Consider the following 18,879-nt stretch of genomic DNA (forward strand, 5'->3'; position numbering starts at 1 on the left):
TTAACTCTGAGTATTAGTGCATTTTACATGGCCAGTTTTTACAAATCATGGCTGTATAAACTATATCCCAGGCTATCAAAAACACTTGAGTTTATTGGTAGTTGTTAAAATAAGACATTTCATTTTAACTATTTGCCAACATCTGCAATGGTTTAGGACCATTGCCTGTCTCAAGTTTTTGCTGAAAAATGACAGCGTCCATACAACTGATATGAAGACATTTGGTAAAATAAAGTCCACTCCCCTCGAGGTCCTGCAGCTGAAAGTCCTTCTAATGAAACGGAGGCTTTGGATGCAGAGATGTGTTTCTGCTAATTCTGCTAGCCAGAGGGCTTTACAGTGTATTATTTCATTTTTACTTGTTCGACTAGATCGGCTTGGATCGGGATGCACATTATCAGCCAGTAAAGCTGAGCTCACCTGCAACCATAGTGTCCACTTTATAATCTTTTCAAAATAAACTGTGATGGCAGAAAGACGCCGGGATGCTCAAGTGCCGAACGCAAATGTTTCGAGGCATTTTGGAAACTTCCTCGTGGATGCCGTTTGTCAACTAATTGTTGATAGTTGCAGGCCAACGAGATTCTACTTTTACTATGTCCCAATAGCTTTAGGCTTAAAAGTTGTTAACGTGACTTAAACTTTAAATTTAAATTTAACTAAGTTGCAAGGGAATTTTTACACTGACGTGAAAATGCCTTTTGAAATGGCATTTAAACTCTAGTTATTGTCAAAATACACATTTACTACCACTCAACACAATAAGTCCAAAATTTTGACTGATTGTGTTGCTCTTCAAAAATGCCTTTTTATCATTAATTGTAGGGGTGCGCGATATTATCGGCATGGTATCGGTATCGGACGATGTTAGCGATAAAGTTCAATATCGGACATCAAACATTCCATCAAAATAACTCACTGATATAAAAGGCTCCGGTTTTAAGTTAATTTTTAATTTAAGAAACTGTCAAGTATATCTATTAAATCACTGTTATGTACTTTTCACTTGTGAACAGGTTGAGTTTAGATTTGTGAAAATTTGCACTGTTCAAGTGTTGTCATTGTGTTAGAGAGTAAATGTCATGAATACATTTGACATTAAACATAATCCAAGTTGAAGTGTTTTCATTTTCAGCCCCTTTTTGGCATCTGCATTCGGTAACAGGCCAAATTGACAAAGCTCATGCAGAATAATGTATTTTAATTCCACAGCAGAGAAAGCTGTGTAGTCTCTGTAAGTAGGTCTAAGAAGAAAAAAAATCGGTATTAGTATCGGTTATTGGCCAAATACGTTTTAACAAATCGGCATATCGGATATCGGCCAAAAATCCAATATTGTGCATCCCTAATTAATTGTATATTATGGAATGGCTAAGAAATTAACATAACCAACAAAAGTGAGCTTGTTTCTTTTTCTTCTATTTCTTTTAGGGCGCTGCACTGAAGTACATTCCTACCATTGTCAACGATGTCAAGTTGGTCTTTGATCCAAAGGAACTAAGGTAATTTTATTTACTTTACATCATTAAGTTTTTTACATCACTTAGTCACAGCAGAGACAATTATTCTGACAGGAAAAAGTAATAGAGGTGAACTTTTTCTGCTACTATATGAAAATATACTTATTTCTGCATGGATTAAAGTTCTTCGTCAACGCAGCGGAAATGCGTCATTTTGAACGTTGCCAGGACGAATTTCTGTCGTCTGTGAAAATGAGGAAGGGGAAAAAAAAACGCGTTTTGCTGTGGTTTAGTTAAAACCATCCAATCTAATGATGCTACGGGGATTAAACTGGTGCTGCTTTCAACCAATGATGAGAACCAGAGCCACAGTTTGAACCAATCAGAGCAGAGCAGGGCGTGTCGTTCTGTCTGGTTCACGATGAGCAGCAGAGAGGGACTGCAGGTGAATTCTCACCTGCAGCAAACCAAGGAGGACACCCTGCGATCCTAATAGACCCCCCCCCCCCCCCCCCAATAGGTGATGACATGTAGAAACGTGAATTATTAAACGTATGTGTTCGCACATGACCAGCTCACTTCAGCCGGGAGACATACCAGAACTGATAACTGATACACCATCACCCCACCCCTCTCCTCCAGCGCTGCACCCCAACCTCCCAGGGACTTCTGTTCCTAAAATCTAACTTTGTATTAAAAATTAATGTGTTTGGAGTGTTATCGTGCAGACATGTGCAAACTGCGCGTGAGACCAAACTCCAGGTCAGAGAGAGGGAAAGAGACGTGCACCGCTGTGGGAGCGCGCAGCCTGTTGAGTTTCTCCCACTGTGAGAGAGGCTGTTTCTGCTGCTTTAGTTTCTCTAAAAACATATTAATGTATATTATAACATTATATAAAATATTAATTTTCACCAAAGCTCATGATCTCTGTGAGAGTCAGTTTCAAGTGTTTGTAGTTTATTATGAATATCTGCTAAATTTAGTTCTATACAGTGTTTTAACAATAACAAGGTGGTGTGGCTGTTTGAATGAGCTAAAGTTGATTATATTTAGAAACATACTGAGAGGCAACTGTACTGTGATAAATGTAATTTAATAAATGATCAAGTATGAATTAATAGTATAAATTACTACAAGCTGAAATCATCTAAATATAATCCCTTTGAATGAAATAATCTAGATAATAATCTATATCTCTAATATGGAGGGAGTAACCTCTAGGTGTAAAGAAAAAACAAATCAGTCAAAATTATTTTTTCTGCTTTAATCCATGTTTCTGTGAGCTGTAAAAATGAAGTGCTGCAGCAAGATAATGTCCATAATTTAATCTTCCTGCTAGGAAATATTTGCAGGAATTTTCTTTTCTTTAATAATGCATCGCATTTGATTAAAGTTTGCTGTAAAGATGGTGTTGAGACAAACTGATGGGATGTTATGCTCGCTTTGATGTTTGTATTTCCACCATATTTTTATTTGTCTGCCTCTTCACCTCTCGAGTGCTGTTATTCAGCCCCTTCGCTCGTTCTGCAGCCATGTCCTCTGGTTAAACTTGCTCAGGTTGCCTTGGAAACTCTCTGACTGCTCCACTGAAGGGTTCATTTTCGTTAATGTTGCCCCATGTGAATGTCATCAGGCATGGCGTAATGCTAGTCTTCATAACAGATTCTTTATGAAGTGGCACACACACGTGCACAGTTAAGTTATGAGTGTCGATAATACCGGTACCAGTAATCTGTCGATCTGTTCTTCAGAATGGCTTATTTTATGCCTCAATTTGAAAATACTGAGCAGACTGGATTTCATGTTTTCAAACTAAATTGACTAAACTACTTTTTAAGATGCCCGTTGAAAGGACATACAAGCAACATATATGTTTATATATGTTATGTGCTTGCGTATGTATATGTGTGTGTGTGTGTCATAGGTGTCACAACAGTTATATGTGAAAGGGATGTGTCCCCCTTACATTTAAAAAATACTACAGGTAAAAAACACTGCAGGTAATAATGTCCTCAGAGCGCACACTGTAGCTGCACTCACGCAGTGACATGTAGGAGATGTATGAAGGCAGCAGACCAAGAAGTGATTTAAAGATGAAAATGTACCAGTGGGAGAGTCTGCGTGAAGTTAATGATGACCACTTAACCAGTGAATACAGGGTGCAGTGATGGGTACGATAGTTAGAGCCAGTTATGAATCTTAGCGCATCATGATAGGCAGCATCCAGCAACTGCAGAGTGCTTGTAGGAGCGTGCATACAGCATACATACAGCATACATACAGCATACATACAGCATACATACAGCATACATACAGCATACAGTGTTTCTCCGAGGTCAATTGGTTTGGTGGGATGGGTGAGGAGGAGGAGACACTTCTGTGTTGCATGCTAGCTTAGCGTTACCTCAGTGCCAGCAGTTGTTGACCAGGGGGCTAGGATGCATGAGAGAAGTGGAGCGTGCTTTATTCACACAAGGAGAGCTGTTGGTCAGGCTACTTCTTGTTGCTCTCTAAAATAGTTATTGAATCATGCCTTTACTTATATAGGTAAACGTAGATGTACAAAATCCTGTAAAAATACACCAGAATGCAGGAAATGGCATCTCCTTTATTCTAAATTTTTGGGGAGAAGACCCCCAGACCCCTCCCCACCACCAGTGTGTCCCCCCCCACATTACAAGTACTTCTGACACCAGTTGTGTGTATATTTTTTTGCAAGTCAAAGGGGCAGTCAAGGTAAATGTGTTTGAAAAGTTAGTCACACTAAAGAAAACTAAAAAAAATTTAACTCAGAAAAGGCTAGAGATTTTTATTACCATTAGTTACCATTAATCTGATTAAACATTCCATTTACATTCACTTGATTAAAATTGATGATACAAACTTGCGTTGTATTTACAATATTTTGCCAAATAATTTACCATCAGAGACTCTTCTGTTTAGATTTATTATTTTTGTAGCTGATCTTGGCTGGCACAAATATTGCTATTTGCACGGAGGCTTCTTAAATTCACTTTTTTGTTTTAAAGCCAGGTAAATTCAGCCTTTTTGTGCCAATGTTGATATTACGGTAGTTTTAAATGCTTTTTTATGTGTTGCTGCCTTACTGTCCATGTATTTCATATATACGTTTCACAAGCTATTGCACGTCCAAATGTAAAGAAAAACATGAGAAAACAAATCTGTGATTCCAGCTGTAATTGTGAAATCGCAGGCTTGACTTTCTGGTGGCTGAGCAAAGGTTGTATCAGCTGTTCTTGTTGCTTACACAAACCTCACCAAGATCCTGCACTGGAGGCAACCAGACCGAAGCCTTTGGGATGAAGAGCGTTTCATCCGGTGCCAAAACATTCTCTCTCTTCCTTGAGCCTCAGCTTGCCTGCGTAATGAGCTCACAGTCTCTTCAAGGCAGAAAAACCAACCAGTTTTATGTGAATTTATGAATGCAGATTTTTCTTTTAACGTCTGAACTGCTTAATTTTTCTAGTTTGATCTTTGGTGACTCGTATCACGTGAATCGGAAATACAATTTTTTAATAAGTGTAGTCCACATGCATCAACTATACATTGGTATCTTAAAACTGTACTTGCCGTCGGACACGTCGCATCAGTCCAAATATGTCTAAAGTGGGGAAAAAAACATAAACATGTTGCTTCGATGTATAAGTCACATCTATTATGTATCACCGCTGATGCGTTGCATTTGTTATGCGTCACCGCTGACCACCCGGAAATGCGGGCTGTTGTTGTGCCAGAAATCGATTGGCTGCCAAACAGCGGCCGCGGGAGCGTGCACGGGAGGACTTTAACAAGATTAACACTTAAAAAAATTATTTGTTTGCTCAAAATTATAGCAAAGGTGTGTCTCAGTTAAACTTTTCCTTAATAAATGCACTTTAATGGTCAAATCAGCTGCATTTCGCCTGGGCGGCGTGACGAAATGCAGCTGATTTGATGTTTGCTCCAAGAGTTCCGGAACGAGACGAAGTTGGCTTGGTATGGCAAGCCAAGTGTGTCATTAATAACCACTTTTACCTATTAATGAGACACTTGGCTTGTCATATTGGTCGATGGCCCTCTAGCGGCTGAAAATGGTAGTGTTCAATATTTTCCATGCCAGAATGAAAGAAATTTTCAAAACTCAGCCAAAAATTGGGTTATAAATATGGGAAATATGTATATTAGTCACTTCAGTGTATAAGTCGCAGAACTTGTAAATTTATGCAAAAAGGTGCGACTTAAACAGCGAAAAATACGGTACTTACTGTAAACGTCAGCTCTAAAATATAAAAATACGCTGAAAATAAATTAATTGCATACAATAATTGTACATCCTATGCTGTCTTACTTATAGCCAGGAAATATAGGACTAACTTTGTTGGTTATTTTTTTAGATAATGATTGTAATCAGTCAACCAGCCTGAGATGTCTGATCAGTTGGACCTTTTATTGTCCTCCTTTCGCCACAGCAAGCTTTTCACAGAGTTCATCCTGAAAGTCCCTCAGGGTCGCCTGGTGAAACAGAAGCTAGACTGTCTGATTGACATCATCCACAGCGATCTCTTTACTTATCACGGTGAGAGCACACACACACACACAATCTCAGTAATTTTACTCACAGTTTTTCAGTGCATGGAACTTTACTCACGGTTCAGAAATCTAGGCAATCACACCACCACCTGCCAGTTCTGCTGGAGGCTTCTGTAAAGGTCAAGGATGAAGCAGAGTGGGAATTTTTCTTGTTTTGTAAAGGAGTTAAACATCTCTGCTGCCATAAAAACCTACACTGATGTTTAATGAAAAACAACAACTCCCATTTATTCAGATTATCAGTCGTCCATGCTGCTTCTTTTACTTTATAACTTTATTTAATGATTTTTCTTATTGTCTGCCGCTAAACAGCGAAAACGGACCATAGTGTTTTTGCACATGTCTCTGTGCTCACTTGTTCATTTATCTGTGTGTTACCAAAGCATCTCATGAACCACTCGGCATGTTTAAAAATAAAAATAGAAAACTTACAGAAAGTTATCACTGAATGCAAATAACGGATCCCTCTCAATTCATTTCAGTTTATTTCTATAACGCCAAGTCACAACAGAAGTCGTCTCAGGGCACTGAACAGAAACATTCACATACATTCTAAATGCCAATTATTAAAGTTATCTACTGTATCTAAGGATCAGACTGCATTGAGTGTTCACTTTGTCGCAGTCTTCCATCCTGAGCTAGCACAAAGGCAACAGTGGAAAGGAAAAACTCCCTCATAACAGGACCTCCAGCAGAACCAGGCTCAGGACAAGTGATCATCTCCTTCGAGCTGCTGGGTTTGAGAGGACCGGAAGGAGCAATGGACACAGAATGGCAGGTCCAGAATGGAGGCGAGCAGGTCCCTCACTAGGCGGAAAGACAAAAAAACACATTAAGATGGAAATAAATACTAATACAAACTAATAATTTAATGAAATGAGATCAGTTTGTCCTCCAGTAGTCTAAGCTTATAGCAGCATAACTAAGGGACAGCTCAGGAAACTCAATCTGACCCTAACTATAGGATTTATCCAAAAGAAAAGACTTGAGCCTAGATTTAAAAGTAGACAATGTGTCAGCCTCACGGACAGAAACTGGAAGTTTATTCCACAGGAGAGGAGCCTGATAACTGAAAACTTTGCCTACCATTCAGTTTTTGGAAACTCTAGGAACCGCAAATAAACCTGCAGTCTGAGAGTGAAGTGGTCTGTTAGGAAAGTATGGACCAATAAGATCAGTAATATAAGATGGAGCTTAGTTGCGAATTGAAGTTAATTGAGTTGAATTGAATTACAAAAGTTGTTAAAAACTGTGGCATGAAAAGCGGCGGGCGATATGCGTTCCTTCAAGGAATGCTAAGATAGTAGTAGTTCCTTAGTTTATTACAGAAGTTTACAAGGGGCACCATTACTCTGGGACGTGAAGGTATTCATGTGAGAAAACAAGGCTCACCTGTTGTGTTTCAGTGGTAACAGCTATTGTACAACTGCCAGCAGGGGCAAAAAAAAGAAACGGCAGCCAATTAACGAACAGGAAAGCATTTTTCCACTCAAAGGGCACGTTTCTAAGCTCGTATTACATCAGTCCACATGTAGGCGATAAGCAATGAAAGGGAACTGGAACCGGGTGTAATGAGAAGTTTGTCTTGTGTTCGGTAACGTCTGATATTGAACACAACACGGTGTAAATGTCACCGCTTTCAGTTTAATGATCCACCGCTTTCATACTTTTGAAACATAAAATTGTCCAATTGGTGGTTTAGCCAGTTCAGTGTGTCGCTATTGAAGGGCAGTGCTCAGTGCGTGGTCCTGTGGCCATTTCTATTGATTTACTGCTATAATTGTGGACGAGCGAGCCTCCCCTGATGCTTATGAATGGACTGCTGAACAACGGGAAAAGGTTGTTTTTTTTTCAACGACGTAGCTACGGATTATCCTGTTGCTCAGGCTTCACAATGACGCTGTGCCCCGGTGCTCCGAACGGCTCCACTCGTCTTTGTTGTGCTATGTGTTTAGAAATTTTGCCAAAACAGTGACAAATAATGCTAATTGCTGGGTAGATTTTTCATCTCCACATTAGTATCAAGCTGGGCTCCACTTTGGAAAAGATTTTTTTTAGATTATAGGCCTAGCATTCTTTGACAGAATGCATATCACTAACCGGCTTTTCATGCCAGCATTTTAGACCAAAATAATTTAATGTTGATTTGAACCTTGGAAACAACTTTTTGCCCAGTCTGCAACAATGTTGCAAGATCTTCCATGGTGCTTGGAGTACACGTTGTGAATGACTCGGCTACTACCACAGCTTATTTTAGCTCGATATCTGTAAAACTGGCAGAGTTATAGACATTTTAGTGTTGTCTAAGGTGAGTTGGCTGTGGCAGCCATTTTGTTTTGAATTGACTACGTTGAAGATTGATCTTTTAATTATGTTCTGAAAGTTTTAAATAAATCCATCCTGTAGTTTATGATTGTTTTTTTTTTTGTCAATAGAGTTGATTCCAGTGGCTCAAATCAAAAGTTTTACACAGATTTTGTTCTTTACAAAACAACTTACTTCATCCTCATTGGACATGCAGTTCAGAAAATGTAAAACAGGGACTGGTTTCATGTTTTGTTTCCCCTCTGGGTATTTTTCAACAAGTTCCTTATAGTTCTTTTCTATTCATTCTGCTCATCATGTTTCAGTTTATTATACATCCTTCAGCAGTACGGAGGAGTGTGGATTCTTATTTAGTGATGGGGTTCAGATTTTATTTGAGCTCAGCTTGTTTTTTCTTCTTAAAGCACTAAATTATCTGGGGGGGGGGGTGCATTAATCTAAGTTCAGTTGACTTTAATGTACGTTTTATTGTTGTAAAGTTTCAGGAAGTTTGCTAAATTATCTCTAAATGTTGAGGGGAATTTTCTTGTTCAGAACTATTTGTTCTTTATTTTAACTATACACTTAAAGAAATAAACCAAAGTTGGCACAATGCAACAAAACTCAAAGAATATCTCAGCTACAGCCCCAATTTTCAAAAGAGTTGAAAAGGAGGCACCGTAGATGCATTCCCATCTCCCTGCCAGCTGTGTGATGCTCCGCATATCGGGATAACCCAACCCATCAGCGACAGCCTTAAAGGGCTACGCTTATACTCATAGAATCTGGGGTTACAGTACGTAACCGTTTCCCAATGGGAACTTTCTCAATTCAATTGGATGGGAAGTGAAACATTCTTAACCACAGAATAGAAGTCCAGTTTTTATTTATTTATTTATTTATTTTTATTTACCATATCCTGTATGATTGAGTTACACCAAGCACAGCACCAAAAAAAAAAAAAAAGTCTGATGTAGGAAAGTTGATAAAAATGTATTTTAATTGTAAAAGTTTCCAACCTTGGGTTAGTAGAAGGTTTGATACTTTACTCATTTCTTATAAAATATTTAAGAAAAGGTTCAAGATTAGGGAGAGCTCGGTCTATTGCCGCTGCTGCTTCGTATCGAAAGGAGCCAGTTGAGGTGGTTCAGACATCTGATTAGGATGCCTCCTGGACACCTCCCTTTAGAGGTTTTCTGGGCACGTCCTACTGGTAGGAGGTCCTGGGGAAGACCCAAAACTCGCTAGAGGGATTGTATATCCTCTCTGGCCTGGGAATGCCTTGGGGTTTCCCAGGAGGAGCTGGAGGGTGTTGCTGGGGAGAGAGATGTCTGTGTTTCTCCCCTGGACCTGTTGCCTCCGCGACCCGACAACAGATAAGTGGTAGAAGACGGAGATGGAGGATTGTGATTGAGTGCGCTTTAAGTTCTTTAGGCACTTTTTTAATTACGTGGAACAGGTGGTTCAACTTGGCACGAGTCTCTTCTGATTAATTTTCAGCTGAAGACTTGACTTAGGCAGGATCAGCTACACAGCAGCCCGTGTGTGATAATGTAATTATAGGACAACAAAACTTTACTGTTTATTACCTATTTTCCCCAAATCGGTTAAATAAATAAATAAAACATTTTTAATTTATTCTGCTGAGATTCTGCTCTGTGCGTCTGCGCCGGCTGAGTCAAAACCATATGTTGTTACCGCCATGTGTGGTCTATCATCTGCTCCGTGTGTTGAGAGCCGTGGCAAATATGTGTTTTTGTCGGCGTCCCTGCAGATTGCCGTGAAATCCTTCTGCCGCTGATGACGGAGCAGCTGAAGTTCCACCTGGAGAAGGAGGAGGAACCGAAGGCTTGTTGCCAGCTGCTCTGTGACATCCTGGAGGTGCTTTACAGGAAGGATGTGGTACGAAACGCTGCTCTCTGCTTTTATTTCCCTGTAGGATGAACAGAATAGTGTCCAACAGCACCGCTTTAAAGAAGCAAACACATTTTTAAGTATTTTGGTGAAAATATACTGTTTAAAATGAATTATTTGGTCTAACAAGACTAGTTTGACATCGTCATCCTAATTTACTTTCTTGTAAAGATGTTTATTCTTACTAAATTATTGCTCCAGGTTGGTGAGTCATCTATAAATAATATAAATTAACTATAATAATTATTAAAATAAACTATAAATATTCTGACGTTATATTTATTTTAATATTTATAAATCTATTAAGGCTTTAGAAACCCTTCCCACACTCTTGCATTGCTCTAAACTCTTAAACCGACATCGTTTTAACAACATGTGTACAGTACTGTATTTTATTTGCCAGCTCTGAAGAACTGCAGCGGCTCTCAGTTCCAGTCCGACTCGGTTAGTTTCTGCTGACTTGCCCTAATTTAATGAAGCCCACAATCAGTTTTCTCAACTCTTAAACCTACTAATTTTAAGAACATACTTCTATGTACAGTAGCTTCTAAATTTTACTTACCAGTGCGCAGGTTCTCGTCGGCCGGTTGAAAGACATGAAAAAAGTCCCGGTAAGCTCCGGATGGAGTGTTGGACCTTCGGCTATGCGTGTCCACTGAGGGCTGTTCGTCAACATGTTGAAAGACATGAAGAAATGTGACCTGGAGCTCTGGATCGACCGCCAGACCATTGGCATGCGTCCCAGCTCTGAGGTCCACATGGGCGGGCTACCAGCTCTCAAGATTCACCGTTGGATCAGGAGGTCTGCTTCTGGTCTAGTTCGGTTTGATGGGTTCTGTGTTGCTTCTTTGCATCCGCTCAGGTCAGATCAAAACTTTACCTCTAGTTTTTCAGCAGAAGGAAACGGGACTTCTGGGTGGGTCCCTGTTGCCTTCTGGGAAATGTGGTTTTTATTAACAGGAATACAGTGTAGGCTTACTGAGGGAAAACTAGAAAATGGCGGTGCCTGTCGGAAGCGTTTTATTTTTTCGTTAACATTTTACCGTACAGCACTGTAACCAGTACTGTCCCAATCACATAATATTAAAGTTGGCAATCGTGTGTCCTGTACATTTTTATTTAAAAAAAAAAATTCTCGTGTTCAATCGTACTTTGAAAAACCGCGATAGAGCGAGTCTGCGAAAGTCGAACCGCGGCGTCGAGAGGAACTACTGTATTTACCTTTTAAGGAGAGTATATTTTATTTTAACTCTCGGAAATTATTAATTGGGTGAAGATCTACAGCTGAAAAACTTAGGGAGTCAACCCGATTAAAGATGGGGACCACAGGTTTAAAAAACTATGGCCATACTTGAGCTGACGTTACAGGTATTGCACCTATATTCAGTGTGGTAGTAGCTGACAGTCACAACACATACTCCAAACACTAACACATTCTGCAAGATCCTGCACTCGTTCAAGGACTTTATTTAACTACTTAATTGGTCTTCTGATTATTTCAGCACACACGAGAAAAAAAAACATGTTTTTTCCCTGGAGATTCAACGCTTTGACCCTCTCATGCTCTTATAGTGGCTCACACACGCTCTCCAATACTGAGCTGCTCTGAGTGTGTTTGATCGTCTTCCTTGCTAAGACTCGTGATGTCCTCCCCTAGGCCCTCTCAGACGCTCGCCATTGATCAGCGTGGTCTGGCCTCCCACACTCCACTCTCTGCAAGGATTATCTCCCACTCCCACTTGCTCCAGCCTTTACGCTCCCTCCTCTCGCCGCACTCCAAATAGCTGCTTCCGCTGCCAGGCTTACACACTCTTTCATATCTGTCTTGCACATCCGTTAAACCAAGAGAGTTAAAAAAAAAAGAATCTAGGAGCTATCGATGACAAGATCACACAAGTCTGGGAGTTCTCTTAATAAAATAAAATAAAATAAATACCTTTCGCAGAACTCTGCCTTTGATTTTTGAAAATTTTAAATTTGTTTTGCTTGACTTTATGAGTTCTCCAGCACACAGAGCTACAGACAGACCTAGGAGATTAAAAAAAAAAAAAGTACCAGCTACACTGTAGCAACTTTATCTTCAATAAACAGACAAAAACTAAACTTGATTGTGTCTCATTGAGTGACACATGCTATGTTTGGGTGTAATACAGCAGGACCTCCCAACTATTGTCTATATTTATAGTTTTTTCAGCCTTAACTTTAATTAAAGGACTTGACTTGCACATACCCTGACATGATTAATCAAACGAATGAGGAGATTTTCCTCATTTATTTTTTAACCCAACACCTCAGGGCCTCATATTTGGTCCAATTTAATTCTATTTTTTATGAATTTATGTAACTCATGTTACACATCTGTTACCTACATCTGCTGTCAGATGAGTTAGTCATTTGAGCACTTTGACTAAAACAGAAGAATAAAATGTGAATGCTATTGAGATTTAGTTAAAAAATTAGTTAATAATAGTTAATTGTTTCCTTATGTATTCATTCTGGTTGTGCTTACTGACCTCAAATGGATTTTATATGGTACATGATGCTCAAAAATCTGTCAAAATGTTTTAGTTTCGCTTAATGCGTCTTATGTATGAAAACAGACCTGTTCATTGATATTGCGCCTTATAATCCAGTGCACCTTATAGTCCGAAAAATACGGTAATAATAATAACAGATGTCAAAATCAGCTACAAGTTAAAATCGTCATAGCTAAACGTAAAAGCTAAAATGAAGGTAAAACTTTAAATTGGCAAACGCATGGCTAAAACCATAACGTGGAAGGATAGCTAAAATCTAAAGTTAGGAAAACTGCAGCTAAAATGAGCAAAAACAAAGCTAAATCTGGAAAAGCGGAAAGTGAAATGTAGCAAAACTGTATCAAAGATGCAAAAGGCTAAAACAGCTAGTATTATATGCAAATATTAATCTTTTGGAAGAAACTATAAATAGGAAAACTGTTCATCTTTTACTCAATCATTGCATTCAGATAAAGTAGAAAGTGCGTCTTCAGACAGTGAGTTGAAATGACTCTGTGATGAAAAGATTATCTTTTTGTTTTTGTTCATTTGTGTCATTTTCTTCTGTTTTCCTGACATCACATGCATCTGTAATTGTTGCAGGGCCCCACCCAGTGGCACGTGCAGATCATCATGGAGCAGCTGCTGAGGACCATTAACAGGACCGTCATCTCCATGGACCGTGACTCTCCTCACATCGTAAGTTTGTCAGCCTCGCTGCGAGCGTCAGCAGTACGGCCACTCGATACCTGCTTCTTTTTCTTGTCCAGATTTACACATCCAGATACACTCACAAGCACACAGACGAAGCAGCACACACAGATAAACTCCCAGAGGACTGAAACTACTCTAATCCCAAACCATCATTAAAGCTGCCGCCCACCTTTGCAGATTGCTTTTTAATTCTTATCCAAGAGTGGCTTTGATTTGCTCCTGTCTTTCTTCAGAAACTTGCTTATGGTTTACCTATTCTAGTTTGTGTTTTGTTTTTTTTATTTCCTTGTTTGCGTGTCTGATCCTCACTTATTTGTACACATCTAATGCTGCGTGCTGTAATCTAATCACTAAACCCCCCCGCTGTTCCCGTGAGCCTCCGTCTTCCAGTCTGTCCCAGCTGGAGCTTGATAGCAGTTAATGTTCTTATCAGTCATTGTGTAAATATGCTGTCTGCCTGATGCGTTTGAGGTTTTATGGATTTTTGTGAGTTTAAAAAGGCCAGTCACAGAATGTCACATCTACATTTGGAGGCATACAAATAGACTTCTGTGAGGTTTGCCTCATTTCACCTTTTAATTAGAGCTGAATGAAACTTATATTGTCTTTAATTTTTGAAGTTACACTTGGGTCATAAATAGGCCTGTCGCGATAAACAATAAATTAATCGCATGATAAATGAAAATTATCAACCTCATTTTCATTTAACGGCTTTATCGTTTCTTTGTCTCTCTCTTTCTACTGAAGACACTGGATGACAAAAAGCTCAACTCCGGTGCTCTTCACTGACTCCTCTCTTTCTCTTTGAAATCTATTTTAACCATCCAAAATCGGGTTTTTGGATCATTAAAAGCAGCTAAGCTACGAGCTAAGCTAACAGGCCGACCTTGGGGAAAAAAAAATCTCCGTCTTGTCGAAGCTCCAAAATTCACGGTTGAAGCCCGTGCCTTCGTGTAAAAAGTTTTTATCTGCAAAAAGAAGCTGAGAACTTGTTTATGCTATACTAAAGAGCTCAAACCACTCCGAGCGTCCGCCATTTTGAGAACCGAAGAGAGACAGCCCATGTCACGTCAGGGGGCCTCTCTCCCAATTTTCTTTAAGAGAGACGCTGCTCGTTCCCTCACTATTCATCCTTCGGTTCAAACAGTCTTATACTGCCATCCGGTGGTCGAAAAAGGTACTACACTCAAAATAAATTAACTTGCATTTATTCTTAAATTTGAAAAGTAATTATTGTCACATTTCTAATGATATTATCGTTTATCGCAATAATTTCTGAGACAATTAATCGCCGAGCAAAATTTATCGTGACAGGCCTAGTTATAAACATTAGTTTTATTCCACAGTTTATGAATGAGGTATTCTTAAATGCACTTACAATGTCCCAACTATGTCTGTGTGGATGCAATGCAATATAGAATGGTATTCTGCTGCACGTTATTTTTAAGGTTTCACCAAAACGAATATAATCGAATCATTTCTCAACATAAAATGACTTTAGTCTAAAACTGGATTGAAATGCAGTGCGTGAGATGCGTTCCGTTAAGCAATGCTAGACGTTTAATTTTAGAAAGAGATTGTAGCTGTTCATCTGTCAGGCATTCCTGCATTGCACTGAGCTAATTCAGGAGCAGGGGAGCCCTCTGTTGTGTAACGGATTGCTTGTGTGCATCACGCTGAATGATTATGAAGCCACGAGCTGAGCCCAGGCTGCCCTGTTGCCTAATTTTCATACCACACAGCTATTTGGAGGGGGTTCAAGTTAGGACTCCCACTCACTCCAGTCTTTTTATTCTGTTGTCAGACACAGACTGTTTTATTAGTGTTCAAAAAGTTGGGCTGAAAATATCCATGTGGATTAAAAAAGCGTGATTGTTCTTCAGCAGATCTGTGGTTAAAACCGAGAACAGCTGCCTTTACACCCCCCGCAAACCTCTTTTATTTCTCCTCTGCACAGGGTTTGTTTTGATCATGTTTCAGATGTGGAGCTCGGCAACCATTTTTGTCTGAAAGGTTGTCAGGATAAAGGCGGTGCGTCTCCTCTGCTGCGTTACTGTTGAATTATACTAAGTGCATCTATTTCGGCGTTCTCCTGCAGTGCTGGTGAAATGCTGCTCCCTGCGTTGAACGACACCGTCAAAGACCAGCGTCCTTTCCAGTTAATGAAACTACTCCACCCATGACTCCCCATGGCCCTCACTGAAACTGTCTGCTTTGTGTACAAATGCTGCCGCTGCCCTCTGCCTTCCTTTAAAAGTCCTATCTGCAGCGTTCTTTTGTCCCCTGTCCCTTCTGGCCCGTGCCTTTTGTCAGCTTCTACCTTTAGAGCTGCTTGACTGCCCTGACATTTCCCACTACCTAAATGATATTTTGCATCAGTGTCCTTTTTACGCAATGGGATTTAGAGGTCAAATGAAAGCCCGTGGTTCCCCCTGTTGTAACACTTTATATAGTACAGTAGTGATGACGTGAGCTGCATGTTAATGAGTCATTAAAGATAAAGGCCTAGGACTCCTTGAAGACATGCATATCACCCTCCACAATTTAATGTTGAGAAATGATGTAACTGATGACTCTCGGGTACTACCCCTTCAAATTTTAGTGCAGTATTTGTAAAACTGACATCGTTGTAGTCCTGTTTGTGTTAGCTAATTTTGATGAGCTTTGGCAGCCATTTTGAGTTGGATTGACTTCAAAAGTTTTTCAGTTATAGATGTATGATGTGCGATTACTTTCTGAGAGGCTCATTGAAATCCATCCAGTGGGTCATGGGATATTTTGCTAACAGACCACCAGGAACAGCTTGTGCAGTTATTGCTAAAGTTTTAGGCAAAGGTCTTGCACAAGCACAATGAGTGGCGTTGTGTTTTGTGGCTTTTCAGCTACACCCACACCCAATTGTAGCACAATATTTGTAAAGCCGTCTGTATTTTAGCCATAATTGTCTTTTCTAAGCTCAGTTGGCTGGGGCGGCCATCTTGAATTGTATTGGCTCTTAAAGTTAATGAACTATAGAGGTTTATCAGATGATCATTTCCTGAACGTTTCCTTATTATCCATCAAGCAGGTCATGCAGTATTTTGCTAACAGACAGAGTTGACTCCCATAGGTATTGCCAAACAATGTAACCACAGATTTTGCACAGTGTTAACGCTCAGAGTAGACATTAAGGATCAGTCTCAGCTACTACCACACCAAGTTTTAGCTCAGTATGTGTAAAATTGTCTAATTTTGTTAACGTCACAAACAAGCTCACACAAAAACAGGCATGGCATTACTGCTCCACCTTAATGCTAACTGTGTGAGCCAGTTAGCGCTGTAAGACGTGTCACAGCTTTCTAATCAGAGCTGCCTACTCTGCAGGCACACGGCACGCTGCCGCTGCTCACACACCACCGCAGCCAACCGCCGACCTTGTTCCTCTGAGTGGCAGCCTCTTACATTTAGATTTATGCATTAACTTTCTGCTCCCCGTCTCACTCCCCCCCCACGCTCTCGCTCGCAGCGGCGGACGCAGAATGTTGATGAGAGCGATCGCAGTGACGACGTCGGCTTTGTTGCACGTTGTCACCGCAGTGCTGCGCCTGTTAGCGGCGTGGACGTCGTCGCACGTTTAATTCGTTGGGCGTCCTGCTAAGCCTGCACCTTTTGTATTCATGTCCTCCGTCGTGCGCAGGTTGAAACAACTCTTTTAGAATACATTTAGATCAGGAGCACAGCAGAAAGATGTTGGCTGGTCCTGCTGAAGTTTTACCTCCATGCCCTTGAATAACACTTCCTCTGGTTTGTGCCTAGATGAGCCCGCAGATGCTCAGGAATAGTAATTAATGTCCTGCATGCAGGACTGATTCCTACTTCCTAGATGTCCACAAACACAACTAGCATTATGGAAGGCCTAGCATTTGTTGAACGAATGCATATCGCCCGCTCCCTTTAATGCCAGAGTTTAAAGATCATCTTGTTGAGGAATATCATTTTGGTCAAGCCTTGAAACCGACTTTACGTGCAACCTTATGCATTATATTCAACAAAGTTCAGTCAGGTCATCTGGATGGTTTCTTTCTTTTTTTTTCTGAGTCGTTTTGTCCTTCATCCAAAGAACTTCATCAGTCTGAGGAGCCACAACAAACTCAGTCTCACATGCAGCACACTCCCAGAGTGGACCAACCAGTTTGCTGGTGATAAGATGGTTTCTTGAATCCGCCCTCTCCCCTGTCGACTCCCCTGAGGCAGCCATAGCCAAAGTGGTTCAAAACATCAAAGTTCATACTCAGTGAATGGTGTTTTGAGTTTGTTGTGGCTCCTTGGACTGATGAAGTCCTTTGGATGAAGGACGAAACGTCTCAACAAAAACAGAAATCGTCCGGATGACCGGACTGAACTTTGTTGGATTTTTTAAACTGGATTATTGAACATGAACTTTGATCTTGTGCATTATATTTCATGACCTTGGAGTGTGTGTTTTGAATGATTTTCAGCTACTACCATACAACATTTCAGTGCAATACATTTTAAATTGACTGAATTGTAGCCATTTATGTGTTGCTCCGGTCACATTGCTGTGGCAGTTCAATTGAATCGGGTTGTTTCCAAAAGTCAATGGATCGATCCAGTCAGTTGTAGATGTACACACCTAATGATTACTTCCTGAAAATTTACTTTATTTTTACATCTGCTTGTGATCGTAGCACAGTGGATTAGTGGTTAGCAGTTTCCTCACAGCAATATGTTCCTAGTTTTAGGCTCCGGTTGTGGACCTGGGGTCATTCTGTGTGGAGTTTGCATGTTCTCCTCGTGTTTGAGTGGGTTTCTCCGGGTACTCCGTCTTCATCCCTTCAGGCCCAGGCTCCCTGTGTAAAAGAGATTGGTGATCTCTGTGGGATTTTCCTGGTGAAATAAAGTTAAAATAAAAATAAGTCAAGATGTAAGTTTTATGGGTCTGTTATTTTAGACCACTTGTTTTTTTTCCCCGGAATATAACTAACGGACCAGAGCAGAAATTGAAAGATAACTTTCTCAAAAATGTGTTGCACTTTGACTGAGACGAGCTAAGAACATGTTTTTGGTGGTAAACTGCAGTCGTGTGGAGTTCCCCTGACGATTTCCCTGCAGTGTGCAGACGGAACGGAGTGGAAAGCTGCAGGGGAAGGACCCTGTGTTATTGATTGACAATACGGGGCTGACTGCCTATGGGGGGGGTTGGAGCGGTTTATCTGCTGCACGCGCTCGCTGACTCAACTGCACAACAGCCACATCCCAGTTTCGCCTCTTTACATCAAACTCCTTTCCTGTTTTACATGTCTTTCAGATTCACTCGGTTTTTTTTTAAATTATTTTTATGAGTTTCCATCCAAGTGTTTTCTTTTCACATCTTTCTGCCT

At 40.3% G+C, this 18,879-nt stretch overlaps 1 protein-coding gene across 1 annotated transcript in view; it reads left to right on the forward strand.

Moving 5' to 3' along the window:
- Window positions 1-18,879, forward strand: part of dock1 (dedicator of cytokinesis 1) — a gene marked incomplete in the record, with an annotated part of 276,885 nt that overhangs the window by 94,106 nt on the left and 163,900 nt on the right. The window contains 4 exon segments of the mRNA XM_037691498.1: window positions 1,432-1,502; window positions 5,930-6,036; window positions 10,129-10,256; window positions 13,388-13,483. Of these exon segments, the coding sequence (XP_037547426.1) occupies window positions 1,432-1,502; window positions 5,930-6,036; window positions 10,129-10,256; window positions 13,388-13,483 (402 nt within the window).

This window comes from Nematolebias whitei, chromosome 17 (assembly GCF_014905685.2).
Source record: "Nematolebias whitei isolate Nwh7 chromosome 17, NemWhi1, whole genome shotgun sequence".
Lineage (NCBI taxonomy): Eukaryota > Metazoa > Chordata > Actinopteri > Cyprinodontiformes > Rivulidae > Nematolebias > Nematolebias whitei.